General features: G+C 39.2%; 2 protein-coding genes across 3 annotated transcripts in view; both read left to right on the forward strand.

Moving 5' to 3' along the window:
• The first annotated feature begins 897 nt into the window (after positions 1–897).
• hacd2 (3-hydroxyacyl-CoA dehydratase 2) lies at positions 898–12,561 on the forward strand. The gene is made up of 7 exons (XM_074657906.1): positions 898–1,213; positions 2,828–2,945; positions 4,742–4,760; positions 5,713–5,801; positions 7,796–7,917; positions 9,987–10,165; positions 11,901–12,561. Exons 1-7 carry the CDS (start codon positions 1,077–1,079, stop codon positions 11,981–11,983), a joined length of 747 nt encoding a protein of 248 aa, XP_074514007.1. The 5' UTR covers positions 898–1,076; the 3' UTR covers positions 11,984–12,561.
• Positions 12,562–23,155: 10,594 nt separating this feature from the next.
• adcy5 (adenylate cyclase 5) overlaps positions 23,156–25,945 on the forward strand; it is a 97,278-nt gene continuing 94,488 nt past the window's right edge. Inside the window, exon 1 of one of the 2 annotated variants that reach the window (XM_074657910.1) lies at positions 23,156–25,140. In XM_074657910.1, the coding sequence (XP_074514011.1) occupies positions 24,217–25,140 (924 nt within the window). In that variant the 5' untranslated portion in view covers positions 23,156–24,216. The remainder of the gene's footprint in view (positions 25,141–25,945) is intronic. The other variant, XM_074657909.1, reaches the window with a different exon arrangement.

Raw genomic sequence — 25,945 nt, forward strand, 5'->3', positions numbered from 1 at the left:
GAGCATTATTAAACAGAAATGAAGAGCATTATTAAACAGAAATGAAGAGCATTATAAAACAGAAATGAAGAGCATTATAAAACAGAGATGAAGAGCATTATTAAACAGAAATGAAGAGCATTATTAAACAGAAATGAAGAGCATTATAAAACAGAGATGAAGAGCATTATAAAACAGAAATGAAGAGCATTATTAAACAGAAATGAAGAGCATTATAAAACAGAGATGAAGAGCATTATAAAACAGAAATGAAGAGCATTATAAAACAGAGATGAAGAGCATTATTAAACAGAAATGAAGAGCATTATTAAACAGAAATGAAGAGCATTATTAAACAGAAATGAAGAGCATTATTAAACAGAGATGAAGAGCATTATTAAACAGAAATGAAGAGCATTATAAAACAGAGATGAAGAGCATTATTAAACAGAAATGAAGAGCATTATAAAACAGAAATGAAGAGCATTATTAAACAGAGATGAAGAGCATTATAAAACAGAGATGAAGAGCATTATTAAACAGAAATAATTTTTTTTCATTTTTTAGACTTTTTTATCTAACTTTTTAAAAAAAAAAAAAAATGTTTTTACATTTTTCCTTTTCTTTTCTTTTTCTTTTCTTTTTCTTCTCCTTTTTTCTTTTTCTTTTCTTTTTTCTTTTCTTTTCTTATTTTTTTCTTTTTCTTTTTCTTTTTCTTTTTCTTTTCCTTTTCTTTATCATTTCTTTTTTCTTTTTCTGTCTCTTTTTTCTTTTTCTTTTTTTCTTTTCTTTTTCTTTTTCATTTCTTTTTCTTTTCTTTATTTTTTGAGATATAGTAATTATTAGCCAGACTGATCCTCCCTCCAGAGCAGTTGGTGACGCTAATGCACCAAATCCAGTAAACCCAAAGGAAGAAGAAGAGCGTCTCAAAGCGAAGGCGGAAGTGCGGAGGAGGTAGTCCTCTGGCTTCAGGAGGACACTTCCGGGCCTGTCCCCTGTCCCTGTTCCGGTCCCTGTTCGTGTCCTGTCTCGGTGGTGAAGCTGTCTGACAGCTCTCTCCGTCGTCCAGCAGCTAACCCCGCAGAGAGGTCTCGGTCATGTCGGCAGCAGCTGCGGGTTCCAGCAGGTCTCCTCATGGGGAGAGAGAGGTGCTGCTCCCCGCCAAGAAGAAGAAGGGACCCGGCGCCCTGGCAACGGCCTACCTGGTCATCTACAACGTTGTTATGACAGCAGGGTGTGTAGCAGGGGGTCTGTGTGTGTGTGTGTGTGTGTGTGTGTGTGTGTGTGTGTGTGTGTGTGTGTGTGTGTGTGTGTGTGTGTGTGTGTGTGTGTGTGTGTGTGTGTGTGTGTGTGTGTGTGTGTGTGTGTGTGTGTGTGTGTGTGTGTGTGTGTGTGTGTGTGTGTGTGTGTGTCTGTCTGTCTGTCTGTCTGTCTGTCTGTCTGTCTGTCTGTCTGTCTGTCTGTCTGTCTGTCTGTCTGTCTGTCTGTCTGTCTGTCTGTCTGTCTGTCTGTCTGTCTGTCTTCCTCTCAGAAATGTATCTTGTTTTTAAAAATACACATTTGGAAAACATTTATTTAACAAAAATTGTAAAATGTTGAAGTTTCTGAAATAGAAGATATAGATATAGATATAGAAGATATAGATATAGATATAGAAGATATAGATATAGAATAGAAGGAGCAGAACAAAGTATGACAAGTTTATGTTTTATCCACAAACTGAAATTGTCCTTTTAACTCAATGAACTAAAACTAAACCATGCATTGCTCAGCGTGGGTTATTATAAGTAAACAGCTGAGGTTTTTACATAAACAATGCAGAGATTATTTGCATATTTAAAAGTCAGGATATTTGGCTGTGCATTTTTGCATTTTGAATGATTACAGTTGGATTTGTGTGTCAAAGTGTCAAAAGTCAACCGTGAGCTGATAAATCTCTGCGCCGTGTCTTTTATTGCTCTGGTTTTCAGACTGTTGCACAACTGAATGGTGGGTGTTGTTCGCTCGCTGTTCCAACCAGTCGGGTCACATTGTGAAGGCCTCAGTCAGTATTGATGGGCCACACAGGGCCTTCCTTTGTACTAGCACATGTTGTCAGGGTGTCGTACGCGCTCGTCTAACGTCTGCATTCAGACGTGGTCAGTTTCTGCCCAACTGGTCCTGATGTTGAGATTCATCAGATTGAGGTCTAATAGAAACAAGTCACGTTCTTTATCTGTCAAACTGAAACTTAAGCGACTCTCACAGCTACTGTCGTACCTCCACGAGCTCTGCAGCTGACCTCTGACCTCTGTGTTGAGGGGGGACAACTAGTCCTGAATGATGTAATGCATCACATTGCAGTATTATTATATTTTTTAATTCATTATATTGTTGTTCGGGCTGTCGATCGATTAAAGTAGTTAATCACGATTAATCACATGATTATCTGTTCTAAATGAACCTTAAAGGGAGATTTGTCCAGTATTTAATCCTCTTATCAACATGGGAGTGGGAACATATGCTGCTTTATGTAAATGTATGTATATATTTATTATTGTAAATCAATTAAAAACACAAAACAATGACAAATATTGTCCATAAACCCTCACAGGTACTGCATTTAGCATAAAACAATATGCTCAGATCATAACATGGTAAACTCTTTTCCTGTCATCAAAGGCAAGAAATGCAAAAAAATATTAAATATTTAAAAAAAGAAGAAAAACAATATAACACTTACTTTTTAATATTTACATAAAATTAAAATATTTAGTAATTCTCTGAGTTCCAGTCTAGTTAGTAGATTGATGTTTAGAGAAATGATGTAATTGTATTAATTCTTTTTGTGTCCTGGTGTGCTCTCCAGGTGGCTGGTGATCGCGGTGGGTCTGGTCAGAGCGTACCTGGCCAGAGGAAGCTACCACGGGCTCTACTACTCCATAGAGAAGCCTCTCAAGTTCTTTCAGACGGGAGCTATTCTGGAGGTGAGATCATTAACTACAGCATGCATTAAGACTGTCCTGAATACCAGTTTTTGGGCTTTCTGCGCTTCGGTGAGAAATATTCAAAGGTATTCAAAGCCTTGCAACGCATCTCTACACTAGGCCTGCACGATGTGAGCAAAATCTGCAATGTGAGATAACACTATTCAATATTGCGATGACGATATGACTTTCAATAAATATAAACTTAAGTGCATGCATATTAGCTATATATTCCTATGTCAGCCTGGTTGTCTTAAAATTGAATATTTTAAATATAACTAGGCTACATGTTGTTTCTAGAGCAGCAGCAGTAATGTCACTTTATAAACTCATTAATAACTCGCTGGAAACAAATCTCAAATGTCAATAAGCCATTTCATACCAGGTTTCAGTAACCCGTTGTGACGAAAAGAGAGCTGAGCCGGAAGGCAAAGCTCTCGATCTACCGGTCAATCTTCGTTCCTACTCTCACCTATGGTCATGAGGGTTGGGTCATGACCCAAAGAACTAGGTCGCGGGTACCAGCAGCTGAAATGTGTTTCCTCAGGAGGGTGGCTGGCGTCTCCCTTAGAGATAGGGTGAGAAGCTCAGTCATCCGTGAGGGACTCGGAGTAGAGCCGCTGCTTCTTTGCATCGAAAGGAGCCAGTTGAGGTGGTTCGGGCATCTAGTAGGGATGCCTCCTGGGCGCCTCCCTTGGGAGGTGTTCCAGGCACGACCAGCTGGGAGGAGACCACGGGGAAGACCCAGGACTAGGTGGAGAGATTATATCTCTACTCTGGCCTGGGAACGCCTCGGGATCCCCCAGTCAGAGCTGGTTAATGTGGCCCGGGAAAGGGAAGTTTGAGGTCCCCTGCTGGAGCTGTTGCCCCCGCAACCCGATCCCGGATAAGAGGTTTGAAGATGGATTGATGGACCATGATGAATACCATGATGAATACCATGATGAATATGAATACCATGATGAATACCATGGCAGCGGTTGTAGTTTCTAAGCCTCGAAGCATTTGGGTCAGCCCTACTATGTATATATAATGTGGCAATATTTCAAAGATGATTATTCTTGCTCTTAATCTTAAGATGCAGGTATCAGGGATGCAACAGTTGTTTTTTACAGCACTATTGATGACTACAGATGCATCTATCTATTGTCCAACTGTACACTGGATTGAATGATTTATCTAACATCACTGTGAGGATTTTGGTCTCTAAATGGATGAATGAATCAGTAAATTTGGTTTTGAGTCTTGGTTTCAGGTGTGGAGGTGTAGTGGGGCTGATTTCTACAGGCCTGTTATTATCTGAATGCTGTTTGGTACAATATGTCCTCTATAACACACCGGCATGCCTGGTTACACCGTGTGAAAGGCAAAGAACCAGAGGAGGATTTAAGATTTAAAATTTATGAAAATATAGTGGCTGAAAATGACTGATGAACAAAGTCCACTACTGATTTCAGAACTAGGTAAAAGACGTGTGCTCATACACACAAGCACTCACATTATACACTCATGTGTGTATATAGGTCAAAGGTTATATACATGAGGTGTTTCAGTGATCCTGTCCAGACTCTCTGGAGCTCAGTGAGAGGAGACTGAACACTACCAGCACCACGGTGATCTAATCAGTGTCCGTCGGATTCAAGTCTATTAACACACAAAACACATTATGAAGAAATCAGTTTTTGTGTTATAGAGTTGTGTGCATTCAGATAGTAAGCAAGCAAGCCATACAAACTGTGTTGTACGAGTTAAAATAAGCATGTTGAGTAATCTTCTGTTATCTTTTCCTGTCACAGATACTGCACTGTGCTGTAGGTGAGTCTCTCCCCTCCACCGCTCTCTGACACACCAGTTAGACTTCAGCCTCCAGTGTTGGCCAAGTTACTCAGGAAGTGTAATAATACTTAATTACTTCACTTATTAGTTGGTATCAAAAGTAATTAGTTAAGTCATTCATTATATTACTATAATGTGTTTGCAGATATCTCAGTTCATTGTGACAAGTTGTCAGATAACAGAGTGGTTAGTATCTTAAATTATGATATTGACCAGCGGTGTCATTTATTATCATGACTCATCAGAAGTGTTTGTCAAAGAGAGAGCAGAGTGGTGGCTCTCACCTCGCCACTGTTCTCAGTGCGTTCCCTTCATTATCTGGGATTAATGAGGGATTATCTGGACTCCCTGCAGCTCCGTGTCCCCGTCTACTGGTCATCTGAAGACACTGCAGCAACATTCATCCACATGTCCTTTCTGTGTGGATCTGAGCTTTCACACATCTCTAATTTAACACAAGTTGTCCTCTGGATTTAGTTAAAGTATTTCTCCAGTCAATCATCATTGTTTTTCTGACAAGTTTTCGACTTCCTGTAACATGTGATGATGTAAAAAGAAGCATTTGATTGCAGAGGTCCAAACAAGCTGTTTTTCATGAAGCAAAATAAAAAACAGCAACAAAAAAAAATCAGTTACTATCTCCTAAATAAATGACAACATTAGTGATACGTAGGAATGCATTTCTCTTCTGGTACCAATTCCAATACCTAAACTAAATAACCTAAACTCTCATTATTGGCCGAGCTACCACAAAGTCAACTTTCTACAGTTGAAAAATAACAGAAACCGTGCCGGTGATGTCATTCACTCACACACACACACACACACACACACGCATATACAGTATATACTGTGATTCTCACATGTGTTCAGTGACTATCAGAGCGCTCTTGCATCCTCCTTGTATAAAAGTGTTTGTGTTTTGTCCCAGGAATCGTCCCGTCCTCTGTGGTCCTGACTGGATTCCAGGTCTTGTCCCGGGTCTTCCTCACCTGGGCCGTCACACACAGCGTCAGGGAGGTACGACGACTTCCTCTCTGTTTTTACTAACTTAAAGCCCCCCCCTCCGGCCGGCGTTACTTCCTGTTCTTTGGTTTGATGTTCTTTCTTTAAACAGAGAATGGGGGGTTGTGGTTAATAGTCAGATGTAATTTGTTACCATGGCAACCAGGTCGCATCGTTTCTCAACCCAGTTTAGATGAAACCAGCTGAATTTACTCACCAGCCCACAAATGAGACCAGAATTATCTCAACACTAGGGATGTCCATAATTAACCGTTTATCCGTTAACCGTCATTAAGCACTTTAACTGATTAACGCTATCGGTTAAAACGGTTAAAAGAAATGTTAATAATGAACTCAAAGCTGAGCGGCTCAGAGGAGCGGCTCGTCTCTTTAAGGAGAAACGCTGGTCCACCTTAACAGTCCACCTTAAGAGGCGGAGCCGGAGTTGCAGGATACAGGAAGTCGGCTCCGGTCTCTCCGGCTCGCTTGATCAGAGCGGAGGAGTTGTAGTTTCATAGCATTTATTCACCGACAAATAAAGTGTCCACACACTGCTACACCTACGATCACAGCTAGAACGCCACCAACAACCTCACACTCACCTCCAACACACACACGGTCTGATGGAAACTCACTAAAGTTACTCAGACTGCGTGTGGCGGCGGCGGCGAGCACGAAGCCTCCGGCAACGCTAGAGCTGCTAACGTAGCACAAACACACACACTGTTTGTTGGACACTCGCTAAAGTTACACCGGACAGACACACAGCGGACAACCTGCTAAACTAAACTAAATGTGTGGTGGAGACTTTTACTGGGAAAGTGGCTGCATGTCCGCGACACTACACGCAGCATCGGAGCTGCTAAGTTAAAGCTCCCGGACGGTGAACTGGAGACAGTGAACGCAGCATCGTAGCTGCTAAGTTAACGCTCCCGGACGGTGAACTGGAGACAGTGAACGCAGCATCGTAGCTGCTAAGTTAACGCTCCCGGACGGTGAACTGGAGACTCCCGTCAACCAATATCTGTTGTGCTCCTGCAGCCGGTACACCGCTGCACGTGAGGCACAAATCTTGTCGGTTAACGGTTAATAATCGGTTAACGAGGGTCGGTTATCGGTTAAGAACATTTTAAAAAATGAGCATCCCTACTCAACACACCGACTCTCTCTCACTCGCCCTCTTCTTCACCGTCTCCTCCTGGCGAGGCGGCCGTCAGGACGTTTTGGAGACGTCTATGATCTGTCCTGTGGTGCGCTGTTGCCGGACACGACACCGGCGTGCGGCATCGGCTGCTTTCCATTAATTTATCTCAAGCCAGTGCCGACTCTAGACCGACGTATGACCTGCAGCTTCTACTATAGTCATATGTCGTCTTCTGGTTTTAGCAGCAACCTTCTTTTCTTTTTTTTTAACTTTGAGCATAAAAATAAGTTATTTATCAAGAAAACTTTGGCGAACAGTGTGGCTAATCAACATTGTCAGGAAATGACTCAAATAAATATGTAATATGATAGAAAAGCCAACTTGAGGGGGGCTTTAAATCACATGAAACTCAGTATGAATGACAGTTGTGTAAAAGTGACCCGTTGATGTGCTGTTTGCCCTGTTAATAGATCGGAGAGGAGTAAATAAATGTGTAAGTAACGTCAGATCCGACTGTAGCTCTGCAGGAATGAATCTGCTGACTGATAGTGAAGTGAATAACGTACTGGATGCTCTCGTGTTTTCTTTGTGTGTCTATCGAATGATGCTGCACTTACATTTCTCTCAAGCTGTTCTCTCTTTCCCCTTTTCATGTCAGAGTGTAGAAAGTTGTTTTTAACATCATATTTGCGTTGGTTTTAACCCTAATATCTGAGGATGGTGACCATCTGCCTGCAGTGTGATCTGAAACAAACAGCATGGTTCTGTGATGACGAGTCTAGATTAGCCGACAGTAGAGCAGAGTAACGACCGTCTGATCCTCCGTTCTCCTCCCATCATCTTCATGTTGTGATTATTCCTGCAGGTGCAGAGTGAGGACAGCGTGCTGCTGTTCGTCACGGCGTGGACCGTCACAGAGATCATCCGCTACTCTTTCTACACCTTCAGCCTCCTCAATCACCTGCCATACCTCATCAAATGGGCCAGGTAGGAACAGCAACCTGAGAGTCAGAGTCAGACTAGGAGACATTCATTCTTATTTATTTATCAATCTATTTATTCATTATTTTATTTATTTATTTATCCATCTATTTATTCATTATTTTATTTATTTATTTATCTATCTATTTATTCATTATTTTATTTATTTATGTATTTATTCATTATTTTATTTATTTATTTATCTATTTATTTAATCATTATTTTACTTATTTATTTATCCATCTATTTTATTTATTTATTTATCTATTTATTCATTATTTTATTTATTTATTTATCTATTTATTCATTATTTTATTTATTTATTTTATCTATTTATTCATTATTTTATTTATTTATTTATCCATCTAATTATTCATTATTTTATTTATTTATTTATCCATCTATTTATTCATTATTTTATTTATGTATCTATTTATTTATTTATCTATCGATTTATTCATTATTTTATTTATAAATGTATTATTTTATTTATTATTTATTAATATAATTTTTTTTTTTTAGAAATTCGTTGTCGACTAACACTCAAACGATTTTGTCGACTAATCGATTAGTTGATTTAATCGACAGATCTGTAAAAATGTCAAATCTGCATGTCTCTTTCTGCCTGATGGGATTCATCATCTGCATCCTCAACCAAGGCAACAGTAGTTAAGTGCCTCCATCCCCGCGGTCTTCTTGTTGCTAGGTAGCAAATGAGACCGCCGCTATATTGGTATTCGACTTTCAGTTTGAGGCGCAACCTGAGAGGCAGAAAAAACTGGTTGTGCATCCGCTTGAAAATTCAGTGAAGGATCAGAAGTTAAGGAAGAGACTGAACGTTTAATTTTCTCTCTTTGATTTTCATCCTCAGTGGAAGAAAAGGAGTTCAGTCCGTCTCTCGTATGTAACTGTGATCTTTTCTCTTCAAAAGGCTTCAACAGTTCTGAGATTAAATATTTAGAAGCATGCAGAGGCAGCGCTGTTTCCTCTTTATCTGATGATTATTTTACAGTTTTGGGTGTAATAATGTAAATCACGGTGTACGATCGGCGTCAGCTGTTTAGTTGGTTTGGGATTAAATAGTGTGAATGCAGCCTGTCAACAGTTGGAACAGGCACCACGTCTTAAATGCAGAGATATACTAATTATTGACTCAATTAATCCATACATCTACTACTTTTTACTACTTCTATGGAGGACGGAACCTATCAAAATTAAAAACATAAAAAAGTATGCAATCAAATAAACCAAAAAATAATATTAAAAATAAATGAAAGCAGTAATTAATTGATAAAATGTGACATAAATTGTAAAAAAAAAAAAAAAAAGAATACAGAAATAAATAAATAATTTGGGAGAAATAAATAAATACAATTGAATAATGAATAAATAGTCTTAAATATAAATAAAAACAAAAACTATCAAAAAGGTGCAAAACTAAATACATAAATTTGCATTTGTATAAATAAAAAAATGCAAAAATAAATGAATTAAAAAACTTAAAAAAAATAAAAGGGAAAATTAAATAGAAGTGTAGAAAGATAGGATAATTAAAAAAGAAAGATAAATAAATAAAGAAGCAAATTAAAACAGAAATATCAATTTGTCACATTCTATCAATTAATTAATACCTGTATTTATTTCTAATATTATTTTTGGTTCATTTAAAGCCATATTTATTTATTTATCAAGTAATTTATTTTTTATTTTTTATTTTGGACGGGTTCCGTCCTCCATACATTTCATCATACAATATAAATGAATAAGACAAAGAACGTGCCATGACATAATCATCATATGTAAATCCAAAAGCATTATTTTAATGAATTTATTTATTTATTATGTTATATGTGAGGAGAAAAGAAAAAAAGAAGTAAAAATAAATGTAAAAAATAGAAAAATAAATAAAATAAAAGTAAGGAGAATAAGCCAAATAACTACTACTACTAAAAATACTAATTATAATAAAAATTATATGAATTATATTAATGATAATAACAATAAGAATAAGAATAGTAATCGTGTTGCATAAACAAGAAATAATGAGGACACATGATTCATTACTTCTGCTGCAGGTACACCTTTTTCATTGTGCTGTATCCCATGGGAGTGACGGGGGAACTGCTGACTATCTATGCAGCGCTGCCGTACGTGCAGAAGACGGGCCTGTACTCCGTCACTCTCCCCAACAAGTACAACTTCTCCTTCGACTACTACACCTTCCTCATCCTCGTCATGATCTCCTACATTCCCCGTAAGTCCACGAGCTGATTCCTCTCATTTTGTTGTGACAGTAAAACAGGCAGCGATGATATTGTGTTTCTCAGTAAGGATTCGCTTTAAATCACAAATATACAGAAGTTCATTGCATTTAACAAAGTAAAGACAAACTGGAGATGTTTTCTTGTAATTCTTTTTTCTAATGCAAGCATCAGAAGCATTCGATTGTACAGGTGTACCTGTTGTTGTTCTGGTCCAGGGGGTCTTCAACCTTTTTCTCCTCTGAGCTAATTTGATAAAGTGAAAGTAGCCGAGAGCTCCTCACAGCACCACGTTGTACGTCTCCAATAGCAGTCATAATTTCTGTCTAATGCTGCATTCACATGGAATCAGGCAGACGGTAGACGGCATATCGGATATCATGTTAGTGGACAAGAGCAGGACGGTAAAATTAGGTGAGGCCTGCAGAGAATACCGGTAACGTTACCGGTAGACGACATTACCACAACCGGGTGTAACGTAGCTCGCTGACACAAAGAGAAAGTTTGCAACAGAATATTAAGAGAAATCTTCATAACATAGCTACATGCATTGCTAAAATAATTACATAAAATAGTAGACACAAAATCATTTTATATATTTTACATACTGTCAAGCTTGTTCTGTTTTGACGTCCCGCCATTCTGTCGGACTGTTTGTTTGTGTTTCCCGTGCCGTCCGGAAGGTGTTGTCCGTCTGCCTGATTCCATGTGAATCCCTGATTCCCTTTAATAACGCTTCAATCGCCGCAGTCATCGCCTCTACTACAACCCCACCATAGACGAAAGGGCTTTTTGTGTTTTGTTATGAAGGATGTGCGTCACTAAACGAAGGCTTCTTCGTCGGTCTGGTGAACAGAGACTGTTGTTTTCAGCTCCTTCACCTTCTCTGTTCGTAGACCGCTACCAGCCGGAAAGTCCCGTGAAAATGTTGCTGTGGACTTTGGTGACGTTTCATCTTTTACCGACTGACACGCGGTCATGTCGAAAATATAACCCGCGAAATGCGAAAACTTGCAAAATCATGCAAAAACTCTCACGAGACTCTCTGGACGTAGTCCCACGTGTCTACTTCCTCTAACTTCTCCAAGGTGGTCTCTATCTCTCCCGTCAGCTCCGTTCTCTTTATCCATCCATGGTCAGCTCCATCGGGGCCGTTTCAATGCAGAGAACACAAATGTCAGTATCTGGGTGCTCTACAGTCGTAGCGTCGGCCCATTTGACCACGGAGACGAGAGCGACGGCCGGCTCCACCACACGTTACCGTCATACCATAACGTTACCTGTCCGTGACAGAGTTAGCATGCAGCTTTATCTCTGCTCTGTCTAGCTCTGCTTTTCCTGTCAATGTGTGAAACCCAAAGTGTTTCCATCCTTTACTGGATGTGTAGTGTTTACCACGCTGGATTTAACATGGGAGGGTGCAGGTCGTATCCACGACGACCCTCCAACGTTTTAGACTCTCTGAGGTTTGTTTTGGTTGACGGATACGGAGCGGATATGACGTCACGTTACTCAGACTACCACAATAAAAGCGGTAACGTCCTTCTACCTCCACACAGACTCAGATGAAGCAGATATATCGATTTCAAAATGTCAACGGGTTTGCGAAGTAACTTTGTGTTATGAAATGTATGTAGATATTCTTTGAACCTTTAGTGAGCCACTCTTCTAACGTGATGTCTGTTGTTGGTAACATACTGATCGTCCTCTGCCTCCCCTCCTCACCAGTCTTCCCCCAGCTTTACTTCCACATGATACGGCAGAGGAAGAAGGTTCTGGGCCACGCGGAGGACTACAGCAAAGTGGAGTGAGCCCGGCGGCATTCAGACAGATCTGATGAAGAGAAAGAAAGAAAACCAAAACAAGCAACAAGAAGAAGAGGAACACAAATCACGTCTGCTTAAAGAACCAGCCAGAGCAGACCTCTAACCTGGAACCAACATCCAGTTATCAAGCAACTCTTATTCTTTTCTTTCTCCAGCTGTTGTCCGGGTTGTGTAGATGCTCACAGATCATTGAACAAACCTTTATTTGTTTGTTTTTTTAATTTATGAATGAACAGTTCCTTTTTGTTTAGTCGGGGAGCTTTGCAGCTGTAAAGAAGCGGTATCTTGACCTGGGTACCGTCGAGCTGCTGTCTGAGCGCTGAGCAGAACTCGGTCACGTTTAACTGAACGATGCACTGATAGAAACGATAACCTCCTTTTTTTAAACGTCACTGTAGAGATTCAGCTCACCTTTTAAGAAGCGATGTAGAAAGAATAATGAAGACTAGTAGGTGTGTTTGCATCTACTGCTGCAAACTGTGGTCCACGTTTGTTTCTCTTTCATTCATTTCAGTTTGATTACATTCCTAATTTACTTCAATAAACCTTTTCCATTCTGTGCATGCATGTTTTTCTGTCTCATGTGTTCGCTGCTGTTTTGTTTGGTGTTTGCTTGGATGTTAGTTTTGACTTCTCACATCCATCATGTTGACTCTTTTAAAAGCTTAAAGGATTAATAGTTCAGGTGTTTCTCAGTGTGGTTGTGTGAGCTGCTTCTCCATAGTCAGTGTATTACTACAGTAGATGGAGTTTGGAGAAACAGCGTAACAGCGACATCCCAAAGCCACCAGACTCCATTGAAAAAAATCTGTAATTTTATTTTGCAGAACACGGGAGTTGCTGGTCTACCGCTGACTCGATCTGTTAGTTTGTTTGTGTTATTGTGAGACTTTGGTGTTGTGAAGGGTTCGTTCGGATTCACCAAAGTCACACAATAACACAAACTAATTGATTGATGCAGCGGTAGACCAGCAACTCCTGTGTTGGGGAGTTCAAAATGTACCTTAAAGGGAGATTTATCAAGTATTTAATCCTCTTATCAACATGGGAGTGGACAAATATGCTGCTTTATGCAAAATGTATGTATATATTTATTATTGTAAATCAGTTAACAACACAAATCAATGTCAGATATTGATCCAGAAACCCTCACAGGTACTGCATTTAGCATAAAACAATATGCTCCAATCATAACATGGCAAACTGCAGCCCAACAGGCAACAACAGCTGTCAGTGTGTCAGTGTGCTGACTTGACTATGACTTGCCCCAAACTGCATGTGATTATCATAAAGTGGGCATGTCTGTAAAGGGGAGACTCGTGGGTACCCATAGAACCCATTTACATTCACTGATCTGGAGGTCAGAGGTGTCTGACAGCAACGTAAAACAGTGAAAATATTCTAAATATAGCGTACAGTTAAACCGATATAAGTGTTTTTAGGTGTCTAAAATGTGTCTAGCTGCCGCCCCCGTCCACAGCAGTACATTACTTTGCTCTAACCTCCATCTACTGTAGTAATACACTGACTATGGAGAAGTAGCTCATACAACCACACTGAGAAACACCTGAACTCTCCCTTTAATGTTTCCCAGCGATGACTGTGAGTTGTGACTTTTGATTTCCTCATAGTTTTTAATGTTTAGGTGGTTTGTTTTCCCGTCATTCATCCATCCGAGTCAGCAAACATCCTTCTTCTCTTCATGTGACTGCATTTTATTTTATTTTTTTAATCTAAAACTAACTTATGTTAGCGTTTGTAGCTCCAATAATGTGATACTTAGAACCTGCACACTTTCATTCAAGCTTTATTAAGCTCTCTAATTGATTAATTAAAGAGGAGGGGACACTTAATAGAAGAAGAACAGACAGCACAACATCCAGTAGCAACTGTGTTTTCTGGTGAAACAAACTAAAACGCATTGTAGCCTAAATATACGCTAGATGTTCAACTTTACGGGCTTTTATTTTGAAATACAGAGTGATGTCGCTATACTTTAATACATAAAACAGGTGGTCTTTAAATTATATAAAACTGTGTCAGCTGAAAAGCTAATCCTAAGTGACGTGTCGCTGTCAATAAGGGGGAATAATGAGCTGTGATTCATGTTTACTTTTAATGATATGCATATTCCATAATGTTGGCTCAGTGTTTTGGGCTAATGTTCGCCTGCATTTGTGACATTCTGTTGAGTTGTAATGCTCGATGTATATTTTGAGTTGCAGCTGCTCAGAGAGGAACTGAAAAGAATTCTGTTATTGATTTAGTTAAAACCTTTAACTCTACTCCTCCTCTGCCCTTCTCAATACATTGTACTGCAGCAAAAACAAGATGTTCAGCTTAGTTACTCTTTAAAGGGCCAGTGTGTCGGATTTAAGGGGGATCTATGAGCAGAAATGGAATATTATAGAGCTTATTGTGATCACATTTACAGTGATGAACCGCTTACATGGACCAAAAGTCTTGGGACGGAATCATTCCTATTCAAACGCTGTTTAAATATTTAGTTTATAGCAGGGGTCGGCAACCTTTACTATCAAAAGAGACATTTTTGGCCCAAAAATAAATAAAAAAATCTGTCTGGAGCCGGCCGCTAAACATATATAAGCCTCATAATGAAGGTAACACCGCCTATTAAGTCTAATGCAGAGAGGACTAAAGTGCAAATGAGAGGCAGGACACTGAAGAACCGTCTTTTCAGCAGGAGCTTCCAGTGTGTTTGTTCTGGAAATGTCTTTCAATTACTTTTTTTGTTGTTTGCTAATTTCTCGCCACAGAAAGCAAACAAATCTGGATTTGGATTTGGAAACCTGCTGTAGCTAGGGGAAACTCGAGACTAGCCAACACTGTTGAGGGTCGGCAAAATTAGAGGATAAGTGCCGGGCTGTGGACGTACCGTACGTAGGCTGTGACACACAGTTGAGTTGACTGAAATGTTAAAACGTATTTTATTATTCAGTGTAAAGGCTCGGGATGCACCAATGTAAGAATCATTTCTATATCATTTTTTGTCAAAGCCACAGGAGAGGGGCTAAAGAGCTGCAGGTTGCTGACCCATTTTATAGTAACCAAGTAGTCCACTTACAGTGTTCATTCTGGATCTTTTCATACCTGACTCTAAAACGCTCGTCTGGACAGAGAACATTAGTCTGGACAGTAGTCTAAATCCTGATCTACTCGAGGCGAGTAAGTTTGTAAATTGGGAGAACCGACCCTTTAATGTTCCCAGTCGCTGCTGTCATGTGTCCTTTAAAAAGCGTGCCTCTTTGAACCCGTTCTCAGCACCACTGATCACTCTGCCTGCTGTCCTGATCATCATAACCCTCCTCTACTCTGTAGCACAGCGAGCAGCTCGTGGCTGTAATGTTTCCTCCTCTTCCTCACACATGGCCGAGCATGATCTGGGACACTTTGTTGGAAATGTCTCTGCGGGAGTGCAGACGTGCAGCTCGTTGTCAAACTGCATGAAAGAGGAAAATATCTGGATGCCTGGAATGATGATGATGATGATGATGATGATGATGTGTGTTACAAGTTAAAAAAAATACAAAAAGCATGGCATATGTTACTCCAGATCTGGTTCTACTTAATAAAGTTTTGATACAAATGTTTTGCATGGGGCCAGCAGACTTTGTACAGGTATGAATACTGAGTATATATATTTACAATAAACCTATAACATGGGAAGCATATTCACTATTTTTCATTATGCACCGATAACATGTGTTCTAGTGCACTTGTGGATGTTTTTCATTTAATGCACCGGTGACTCATTCTGTCGTGCACCACGTAGGAGGGAACATTGTCTGTGCTGGAAGGCTTCACCAGCTAAATACAAACCAACGTATCTTCAAACCCATCAGCCTCAGCGCTCTGCATTCACTCTCTAATGGAAATGGATTAGATGCACGTAGCAGCAGCAGGTCAGGATGAGCCTTTCATCTGGTTTCACATCCTCTCGCTGGCGTCCGATGTAAAGCATCTGTATGTCTGCAGAGCAGCAGGATCAATCAGTCAATCAGCTGACAACGAGAAAACAACAACTCATTCTGTCACTGTCAGCCTGATCAAATAATGTAGAGAGTCTCACATGCAATCATACTCTAATATATTTAGAATAATTCTATATTTCAGTCAGTTGTTCTGTTGCCCTACCCATAACATATGATAGTATTTATATAGCACCTTTCATACAATCATGCAGCCCAAAGTACTTCACAGAGCAAGATGAAAACAAAAACATAGACAACAATAAATGAATTTTGCAAGACTAAATGTTACAATAATAAACAATAAACTGTTCAAATAAATAAAAGTAACTGGAATAAATAGGCTCAAGAGATAGAAATAAATTAATGTCATTAAATATAGCAAAAATAATATTATGAACAAATGAAGATATTAATAAATTGCTAAAATGTGACATAATTTGATATTACTGTTTTAATTTGCTTCTTTATTTATTTATCTTTGTATTAATTTTTTTCTTTTATTTATTTATTTATTTTTATTAGTTTAAAAAAAATATATTTATTTATTTTTGCATATAGTTTTTTTTTTATATTTATTTTTAAATAAATGTTAGCTAGCTAAAAAATAAACATGACATACGTTGAGTGACCGACCCCTCATTTGCATAATGAGGCAGAAATGCATAAATAAATATGTAAAGAAAACAGAAATAAACAAGTTTGGAGAAATAAATAATGGGTGAAATGCGAATAGAAAATTGTGCAGAAATATATAGAGAAATAAATGTATGAATACATAAATAAATACATACATTTAAAAATAAATATTAAATAAATAAAAGATAAATGCAAAAATAAATAAACAAAATAAATACAAAATGAATGCAAAAATAAATATATAAATTTAAGAATTAATGAAAATAAATACATCATTAAATAAAAGAAAAAAATAAACAGAAGAGTTAATAAATAAGTGAATTAATACAAAGATAAATAAATAAATAAAACCAGAAATATCAATATGTCACAATTTATCAATTAATTAATGGCTACATTTATTTTTAATATTATTTTTGCTGCATTTGATGACATATTTATTTATTCATTTATTTTATTTTATTTTATTTATTTATTTATTCACTTTGGCAGGTTCCTTCCTCCATAGGATCTGAGAGTTAAACTGGTGTCATTCAGTGATTTAAAAACTAGTAATAAAATCTTAAATCAGTTCTAAAACTGATGCAACCAATACAATGATTTTAAAATAGGAGTTACATGTTCTAACAGAACCTTTTCCACAGAATGATGCTGTCAAGCTGTGACTATTTTAATCTGAACCTCAAATAGCAAACACAATATCTGAGACACGTGGGTGGCTGAGTGTGAGTTCCACTTATTGCATACTGTGTGCACAACAACAGATTGTATATGTGACTGTTTGTGTGTGTTGTGATCGCACAAACACACACAGAGTGACTGCAAAGGTCGTTTTCCAGCAGGATGAGTCACGACGCTGCAGCGCTCGGCATTTTCTCCTTTTTATGAACGAGAGAATAAAACTACCCTCACGTGGGCAGCATCATCTTCCTCCTCCTGTGTCTCCTCCAGCTCTTCATCCAGCCACGAGATCACGCACTTTGTGAACATCTGGAGCACCTGATGCTATTTTAGACGTCACTGAATGGTCCACGTGGTCGTTATGATGTTCATAAGGCATCGCCAGCACATGTGGGTCATAATAAACAATACAACGGGGACACTGAACACGTTTATTTGTGCAAGATGTTTGTAATATGCACAACGTCTCAGTGGACTGTAAACAGTGTTTGTCCTTGATTGGAGGCTCCAGTCAGAGTAAATCATTTAACCTCATTCATTCCTGTTTGCAGCGTTGAACCAGATGATTCTATATGCTGGCTGTGTTTCTGGATTATGACGAGTAATTATTGTTGCCTGGCATGGACTTTGGGCTTTGTAACTTTGCAGACCTTTTACATGCACAAAGATAACTATATAACACACTAAAGGAAAGGGGAAAAGCACAAAAGCACAATAGGTCCTCTTTAAAGATGAAAAGATTTCTTTCTTCTCCAACTTCCTTTCATTTATTCCTATTATTTAACTTTTCCACAGCACACTTAAATGCCTGTTTGTTGTCTTCCTCCTCCACTGAATGCTGGTTCTGTGTAATATAATTCAAGGTTAAAAGCAAGACATGGAGGACGGCTGCTGCCTTCACAAGAGGGTTTTTCTTACATCCAGCCGCCGCCTGTCCTCGGGCTCCTTATAGGATCACATCAACTCCTACAGAAATTCTCTCAGACACGTCGGAGCCACGAGGAAACGCATCGAGCACTTATTAACGCTGCAGAAGGTCAGATGATCTCAGAAAGGTCAACAGCTTCAGCATCAGATGTCTGCTTCACTACTGACTCCAGTGAGTGACCTCTGACCTCTGCTCAGGGTTGAACGCAGAGTCAGACGCTCTGCAGACGATCACATGACCGTTTTTAAGTGTTATGCTTAGTCTCTGTTCTGGAGCTTTTGATCACATCACGCAGTCTTCCTCAGCTGGTTGTCATGAACTTGTAGATGTTTGAGCACACATGACCTCTGTTCTGTGTTAAAGCTCCTCTCTTCTTCTTGTCTTGTCTATGTTGTGTAATGTTCCTTTATGTGATCCGTTTGACGTTTTAGTGTTCTTCTCTGAGCTCCATAGGCGATCCTGCCAAAATTGAAAAATATTAAATAAATAAAGGACTCGATAAATAAATAAATATGTCATTAAATGTTGCATAAATGAATGCAGCCATCAATTAATCGATAAAATAATGTGACATAAATTGATATTTCTGTTTTAATTAGCTTATTTATTTATTTTTTATCTTTGTATTAATTACCTCATTTATTTACTATGTTTAATTTTTACTTTTATTTATTTATGTATTTATTTTTATTGAATTTTAAATTTATTTATTTATTTTTGCATTTCTTTATTTATTTGTTTTTGTTTTTATTTCTTTATTTATTTCGGCACGATTTTCCCTTTGTATAGATGAGATTAGATGTGTGTAACTCTCTCTCTCTGTGTGTGTGTGTGATGATGATGTTCATTTAACATTCAGATGATGGCAGTAGAGTTCTGCGTCAAACCAACAGGGAACATTTAGCTGCTTTAGAAGTTACAGGTGAGAAGCATTTTGACTTTGATAGAAAGAACACGAGTACATAATGCACACTAGACTGTGAAGTTGTGGAAATTAGATTTATTTCGATTTTAGCTCAGCTTGACCTCAACTGTCCCTCAACAAAACATCTTCTTGGAGAGGTCCTGGACATGGACCTTTATTTAATTCATTTTGTTTGTATTTTATTTGAATGTATTTGTAGTACTTATTTATAATAATAATAATAATAATATTAATAATAATAATAATAATAATAATAATAATAATAATAATTTATTTTATTAATTTATTTTTATTTGTTTACATTTTTCTATATTATTATTATTATTATTATAATTATTATTAGATAAGATAAGATAAGATAAGATAAGATAAGATAAGATAAGATCAGATCAGATCAGATAAGATTGTGTGAGTAAGGTTAGGTTAAGGTATATAATTTAGTTCGGTATTTAATTAAATTGTAATACAGTTTATACTCTACCAGTTGCAGAGACACCCCAGAGAAAAACGTTTTCACTGGTCAATTTAGAGATTTGGGTTATTTTGCCTCAATAACACGTCTTCCTTCAGACTAGTGGAAAGAAAACATTTATTTTACTACTTTGTTTATTTGTAGATTTCTCCTAAATTCACCCAAAGTTAGTATTAGATAATGCCTCATTTGCATATTTAAACATAACATTTCAGAAAACTTATAATATAAAAAAAACGATCTGGTCTTAATGTCAGTAATCACCTGGGGAAGTTTCAATGTGATTAGCTATTTTTAGTATATTTTACCCTATTCACCTGTATGGAGGATGAACCGGCCAAAATAAAAAAATAAATGACTCAACAAATAAATAAATCTTATTAAATGTAGCAAAAATAATAATTAATTGATAAAATGTTTAGTAACTCTTCTCTTTATTTTCCCCTTTATTTATGTATGTATTTATTTTTAAATTGATGTATTTATTTTTTTATTTTTTTATTTTTTTATTTATTCATTTATGCTTTATTTTTATTTACTTATTTTTGCATGTATTTATTTATTTTTGCATTTATTTTTTATGTTTGCATTATTTTTATGTATTTATTTATATAAATATTTGCATTTATTTATTTATTCTTCATTTTTTATTTATTTCTTTTTGCATTTATTTTTATTTATTTATTTATTCATTTAGCATTTTTTATCGTTTTTATTCATTATTTATTTATTTATTTATTTATTTATTTATTTATTTATTTATTTATTTATGTACAATTTTCCCTTTGCATTTCACCAGGCTCCAAAATCTGCTGGAAAGTCTGAAACCAGAAGAGTTTACCTTAGTTTTAAAATGCCATGTGCTGTCTGTGTGTCTGCATACTATTGTTTAATAGTGTCAAACAACCGTGAAAAGTACAATAACTTCTCTCTGAAATGTAGTCAAGCAGAAGTATCAGTAGCATTAAACAAGAACTAAAGTACAGGTACCGATACTGAGTACTCTTCTGAGGAGTGAATGAACCTGATTCTTCACATTAATTAAAAGAGTTTAATACGGTCAGATGTCTATTTTCTGGTATTATTTAATAATAAATAGTGTTAGATGTGAGAGAGAGAGAGAGGCAAAGAGAAGAAGAAGAAGAAGCAAACAGGCAGTCATGAGACCAGCAGAGAGAACAAGTTGAATCCAGATTAATGTGTATCTGATTAATATCTGACTTCCTCTTTTAATTAGCTGAATGGAGCTGCTGTTCTCTCCTTTAACACAGATTCACCCAGAGAGGATTCAGCTGGAGGTGAACACATGAGAGGCCTCTGGTCACATGATACCTCCAATTTGCATCCATTAGCACACAGAGGGAGCTTAAATCAGACTAATGCTCTGTTATGGAAATGACCACCGACACCAGGACTGAGTGAGGACTCACCACTACTACTATGTCTTCTATCAGAGTCTGAGGAGACGTCGTCCTGAGCAGACACATCACCAGCAAGAGGAGATATAAAGAGACAGTTTTCACTCTTCATCATTTCCCCCAATTAATGAATTCAACATTTAGTTCATAAAACATCAAAAGAATGGTGAGAAATCCCCATCAGAAGTTGTTGAATATGTTTTATAAAACATTTCAATTTACAATAGTTTAAATAAAAGGTTATAAAAGAAGCCGATTATGAGACAAAGGGCCCTCCAGCTGTCCTACACAGGACAGGACACACAGTTTGTCTCTTTGCAGCTGTTATGCATCTGTCTGTGGTCTTTTTTGGTCATTTTGTGTCTCTTTGAAGTCATTTTGTGTCTTTTTGATCATTTTCTGTCTCTTCTTTGGTCATTATGTGTCTCCTTGTAGTCATTTTGTGTCTCTTTGTTGTTTTTCTAGTGTCTTTTTTTGGTAATTTTGTGTATTTTTGTGTCTCCTTGGACTCATTTTGTGTCTTTATTGGTTGTTTTGTGTCTCTTTTCAAATAATTTTGTGTATTTTTTTGGTCGTTTCTAGTCCCTTTGTGGTTGTTTTGTGTGTCTTTGTGGTCATTGAGTGTCTTTTTGGTTGTTTTGTGTCTCTGTAAGATCATTTTGTGTCTTTCTTTTTGGTCGTTTTGTGTCCCTTGTTTTTATGTGTCTCCTTATAATCATTTTGTGTCTCTTTCAGGTCATTTAGTGTCTTATTTTGATAGTTTTGTGTCTCTTTGTGGTCATTTACTGTCTTGTTTTGGTCATTTTGTGTCTCTAATAGGTCATTTAATGTCTTTTTTTGTTGTTTAGTGTCTCTTTAAGGTCATATTGTGTCTTTTGTTGGTCGTTTCTAGTCCCTTTGTGGTTGTTTTGTGTGTCTTTGTGGTCATTGAGTGTCTTTTTGGTTATTCTGTGTCCCTGTAAGATCATTTTGTGTCTTTTTTTTTGGTCGTTTTGTGTCCCTTATTTTTATTTGTCTCCTTATAGTCGTGTTGTGTCTCTTTCAGGTCATTTACTGTCTTGTTTTGGTCATTTTGTGTCTCTAATAGGTCATTTCATGTCTTTTTTTGTTGTTTAGTGTCTCTTTAAGGTCATATAATGTTTTTTTGTTGGTCGTTCTGTGTGATTTTGTGTCTCTCTAAGGTCATTTTTGTCTCTTTGTAGTCATTTTGTGTCTCTAAAAGGTAATTTAATGTCTTTTCTCGTTTTGTGTCTCTTTGTGGTCATTTTATGTATTTTTTGGTCGTTTCCAGTCACTTTGCAGTCTTTTGTGTCTTTTTGGTTGGTTTGCAACTCCTTGTGGTCTTTTAGTGTTTCATTGTTTCATTTTTCACATCTTTTTGGTAGTTTATGTGTCTCTTTAAGGGACATTTTGCAGGTGAAGGTCAGGGGCCTGAGCCCAGTAGACCCGTTCAGTAATCCATCCATGACAAGAAGTGCTTCACAATCAAACCCGTCGAAGAACTAAATCAAACAGGCAGGATGGTAAAAGGAACAAAAGAGGTTTTATTACCACATTAATGTGAAAGAGAATAAAATGAGACCTGGGATCATAATCTGAGAATAGAGACCAGTGGACTCAACACCTAGTGTGAGTGTGAGTGTGTGTGTGTGTGTGTGTGTGTGTATGTGTTTGTGTGTCTGTGTGTGTGTGTGTGTGTGTGTGTGTGTATGTGTGTATGTGTTTGTGTGTCTGTGTGTGTGTGTGTGTGTGTGTGTGTATGTGTGTATGTGTTTGTGTGTCTGTGTGTGTGTGAGTGTGTGTGTGTGTATGTGTTTGTGTGTCTGTGTGTGTGTGTGTGTGTGTGTGTGTGTATGTGTGTATGTGTTTGTGTGTCTGTGTGTGTGTGTGTGTGTGTGTGTGTGTGAGAACAGGCCCGCCCATTCATCGAAAGCTGCCCCCCCCCTCACAGCCTCTGATTTTCTCTTTTTTTTATTTGATTGACAGGCCTCTCGTCCAATCACAGCTCGCCTCAGAGTGACTCACCTCCATCCCTCCTCCAATGGGAGCGCGCTGGAGAGGCGGTTCCTGCAGGAAGCACACTTGGTTGAATGAGCCGTTTAAAGCAGCAATCAGCGAGAAAAACGTGTTATTGTGATGCCCGCACGGAGCGGAGGACTGTCCGAGGCTGCAGACCGGAGGAGCGCACCGTGACACCGGGGAGACGCACTGAGGCACCGGGAGACGCGCTGCTGCAGGATCTGGGTCTGCAGGGTCTGGCTGCAGATCAGATCAGGAGTCTGTCTCTGGGGGGGTTTGAGCTGGTGATGGTGATGGACAGCTGTTGGGACATTGATTCGGGTCCAGAGGTTGATGCGTAATTGACCGACACCGACACCGACACCATGGACCGAGAGGAGGCTGTTCTCTGTGGAGGAGGAAGAGGAGGAGGAGGAGCGGCTGACTTTCTCTCCTCCACTAGGAACCAGAACCAGAACCAGAATGGTGTTTATTACCAGGTGTGAGAGGTCTAACTAGGAATTTGCTTTGGTTTTTATTGGTGCAAATCAAACAGTATAATAATAACAAAAAGAATAGATCAAAACGTTAGAATAAAATAAGAATATAAAAAAAAAATGACATTTCTACCCAATGGATGGATGCATCGTGATGGATGAGGCTTTTTGGGCCAAAACGTGAAGCTCTGATGTCTCAGCTCCGTGCAGGTGCATCGACACTAACTAACACCGGATTCACCTTCTCGGTTCCTCTCCAGCAGCAGCAGCTCGCAGGAATATACAGGAAACATGTCTGCTTCACTGATGCTGCTGCGCGTTGATCTCTGGAGGACTATCTGAGTTTAATGGTTTTATTGAATCCACAGCGACCTCTCCACGGATGCATGCTGGCTAATTGGATGATGTTGATGATGTAGAGTCAAATCCACCTGGATCTAATGTCCCCTCCTCCTCCTCCTCCTCCTCCTCTGGGACTTCTGCGCATGTTCAATAGTTTTTTATTCCCACAGCTGCTCCTGGATGAGGGATCATCTCCTCCTGGATCATCTCCTGTAGAGACTTCTTCATGTGACCCAGCTATGGGACTGTTAACTCGCCTCATCTTTGGGACTAAATAGGCGTTTTTTGTTTTTTTCCAAGTGGAACAAAGTGTTTTATTTGTGTCCATCATGTCCAGATCGAACAGTGTCAGCCCACCAGGACCAGGACCAGGACCAGGACCAGGACCAGGACCAGGACCCGGAGTCGGTGCACCCGGGCTGAGGGGAGGGACCGAGCACAGATCCGCCTGGGGGGAGTCTGAGTCCAACGGGGGCCCAAACCCAAACCCCTCCAGAACCAGAACCAGCAGTCGGTGGAAGGAGGAGGATGAACCCGGCAGAGCCACCACCACCACCACCGTCAGCAGGGTCAGCTTCAGGTCCAGGTCGGCTTGGCAGGACCATGGAGAGGTGAGACCCAGGTCCGTGGAGCTGGGTATCCAGGAGCGCAGAGCCACTAAGCCCAAGAGCGACCAGGACCAGGACCAGGACTCGGACCAGGAGGTGATGCCTGAAGTGGACTTGTCTCTGCTGGCCTGCTGCTCCAACATCATGCACATCTTCAAATCCAAGAAGTTCCAGTCTGAGAAGCTGGAGCGGCTCTACCAGCGCTACTTCTTCCGTCTGAACCAGAGCAGCCTGACCATGCTCATGGCGGTTCTGGTCCTGGTCTTCTCGGTGATGCTGGTGTTCCACTGCGCCGGTGGAGGAGCACCGAGCTGGACCTTCGTCTCGGTGTTCTCCGTCTCCATCTTCCTCACGCTGGTCCTCATGGTGGTGTGCAACAGGACCGGGTTCCACCAGGACCACATGTGGATCGTGTGCTACGTGGTGATCCTGTTGGTGTTGGTGGTCCAGGTGATCGGGGTTCTGCTGGTGCAGCCCCGGAGCGCCTCGGAGGGCATCTGGTGGACCGTGTTCTTCATCCATGTGGTCTACACGCTGCTGCCGGTCCGGATGAGAGCTGCGGTCATCACCGGAGTCATCCTGTCATCCATCCACGTGTCTGTCTCCATGGTGATGAACGGGATGGACAGCTTCCTGTGGAAACAGGTACGTTCATCATCATCAAGCTCGGGGCACATATACAACGTCAGGTGTGCGTGGCGGCTGCGTGATTCACGCGTCTGGTGTTCACACTAGCTGCGTGTCGCTGCTGCTGTCAGCCCTTTCTTTCTACATAGTTTGTCTTGTCTTCAGAAACGTGTGGTAATTTGTAAATAATAGTAATAATCCACAATTAAAACTCTGTACTATATTCATTCATGGAGCTCTGCAAGTCACTGCATGTTCTACAACAATTTCCGGCACATATTTCAGAATAAAAGCCTTGTTCTAAGAAATGAAGGAATTCTGTCCACAGAAAAAAACGCTTGAGAGCTTTTATTTTGAAATGAAAGCAGGAAGTGTTGATTAAAACCCCATACTTTATCAATTCATGGAGCTCTCCAAGTCTCTGCAGGTATCCTCATCACTGACTGTTCATATTTCAGAATAAAAGCCTTGTGTTAACAAATGAAGGAATTCGGTCCATAGAAAAAACGCCTGAGGGCTTTTATTTTGTAAAAATGCTGGGAAGCTCTGCGTACCCTTGCGATAAAAAACGGCCCTGTGGACACGTACCTTAAGTCAACTAAAGTCAGCGTCCTGTTGCTGGCGCTTGTGCTCGCTCTACATATACCTGAACGAGCATCGCTCAACACAGTGAGGAGACACACGTCAGCTAAAAGCACAATATCACTCTATATTTCAGCTGCTTGGCAGTAATGTTAGCTGACCAGACCAAGGTCTCTCCATGAATCAATGCTGATCCTAGTGTTGGCTTTTCCTGCCTCAGCCTCCCGACCGCGGCCGGAGG

This window comes from Sebastes fasciatus, chromosome 14 (assembly GCF_043250625.1).
Source record: "Sebastes fasciatus isolate fSebFas1 chromosome 14, fSebFas1.pri, whole genome shotgun sequence".
NCBI classification, from domain to species: domain Eukaryota; kingdom Metazoa; phylum Chordata; class Actinopteri; order Perciformes; family Sebastidae; genus Sebastes; species Sebastes fasciatus.